Below are 496 nucleotides of genomic sequence, written 5' to 3' on the forward strand. Positions count from 1 at the left end.
AGCACCGGCCGCCAGCAGCGAAGGACCGCTGCTGCTGCTGTTGCTGCTCTCCCCCGTCGAGTTCTAACAGCAGAAGAAGCAAGTAAGCAGCAGCAGCAGCAGCAGCAGCAGCAGCAGCAGCAACAGCAGCAGCAGCAGCAACAGCAGCAGCAGCAGCAACAGCAGGAGGAACAGAGGGTTTGAAGCCCTCTGCTTAGATTCGTGCTCATAGCTATCTGTACTTTTGCTGCTGCTGCTTCTGCTGCTGCTGCTGCTGCTGCTGTTGCTGCTGTTGCTGCTGCTGCTGTTGCTGCGGCTGCTGTTGCTGCTGTTATTCTCTTGCTGCTGTTGTTCCTCTCACTGCTGCTGCTGCTGCTGCTTTTGCTTCTGCTCCTTTTTCTTTTTTTTTGCTGCCGCTGCTGCTTCTGCTGCTGCATCTCCTGCTGCCGCTGCTGCTGCTGCTGCTGCTGTTGCTGCTGCTGCTGCTGCTGCTGCTGTTGCTGCTGCTGCTGCTGCT

At 57.5% G+C, this 496-nt stretch overlaps 1 protein-coding gene across 1 annotated transcript in view; it reads right to left on the minus strand.

Moving 5' to 3' along the window:
• EMH_0059290 (uncharacterized protein) overlaps positions 1–416 on the minus strand; it is a gene marked incomplete at both ends in the record, with an annotated part of 1,045 nt that extends 629 nt beyond the window's left edge. The window contains 2 exons of the mRNA XM_013497665.1: positions 7–63; positions 341–416. Of these exons, the coding sequence (XP_013353119.1) occupies positions 7–63; positions 341–416 (133 nt within the window). The remainder of the gene's footprint in view (positions 1–6; positions 64–340) is intronic.
• Between the last annotated feature and the right edge of the window lie 80 nt (positions 417–496).

The sequence above is a fragment of the Eimeria mitis genome, genomic scaffold, assembly GCF_000499745.2.
Source record: "Eimeria mitis Houghton genomic scaffold, Emh_scaff2833, whole genome shotgun sequence".
In the NCBI taxonomy this organism is placed as follows: domain Eukaryota; phylum Apicomplexa; class Conoidasida; order Eucoccidiorida; family Eimeriidae; genus Eimeria; species Eimeria mitis.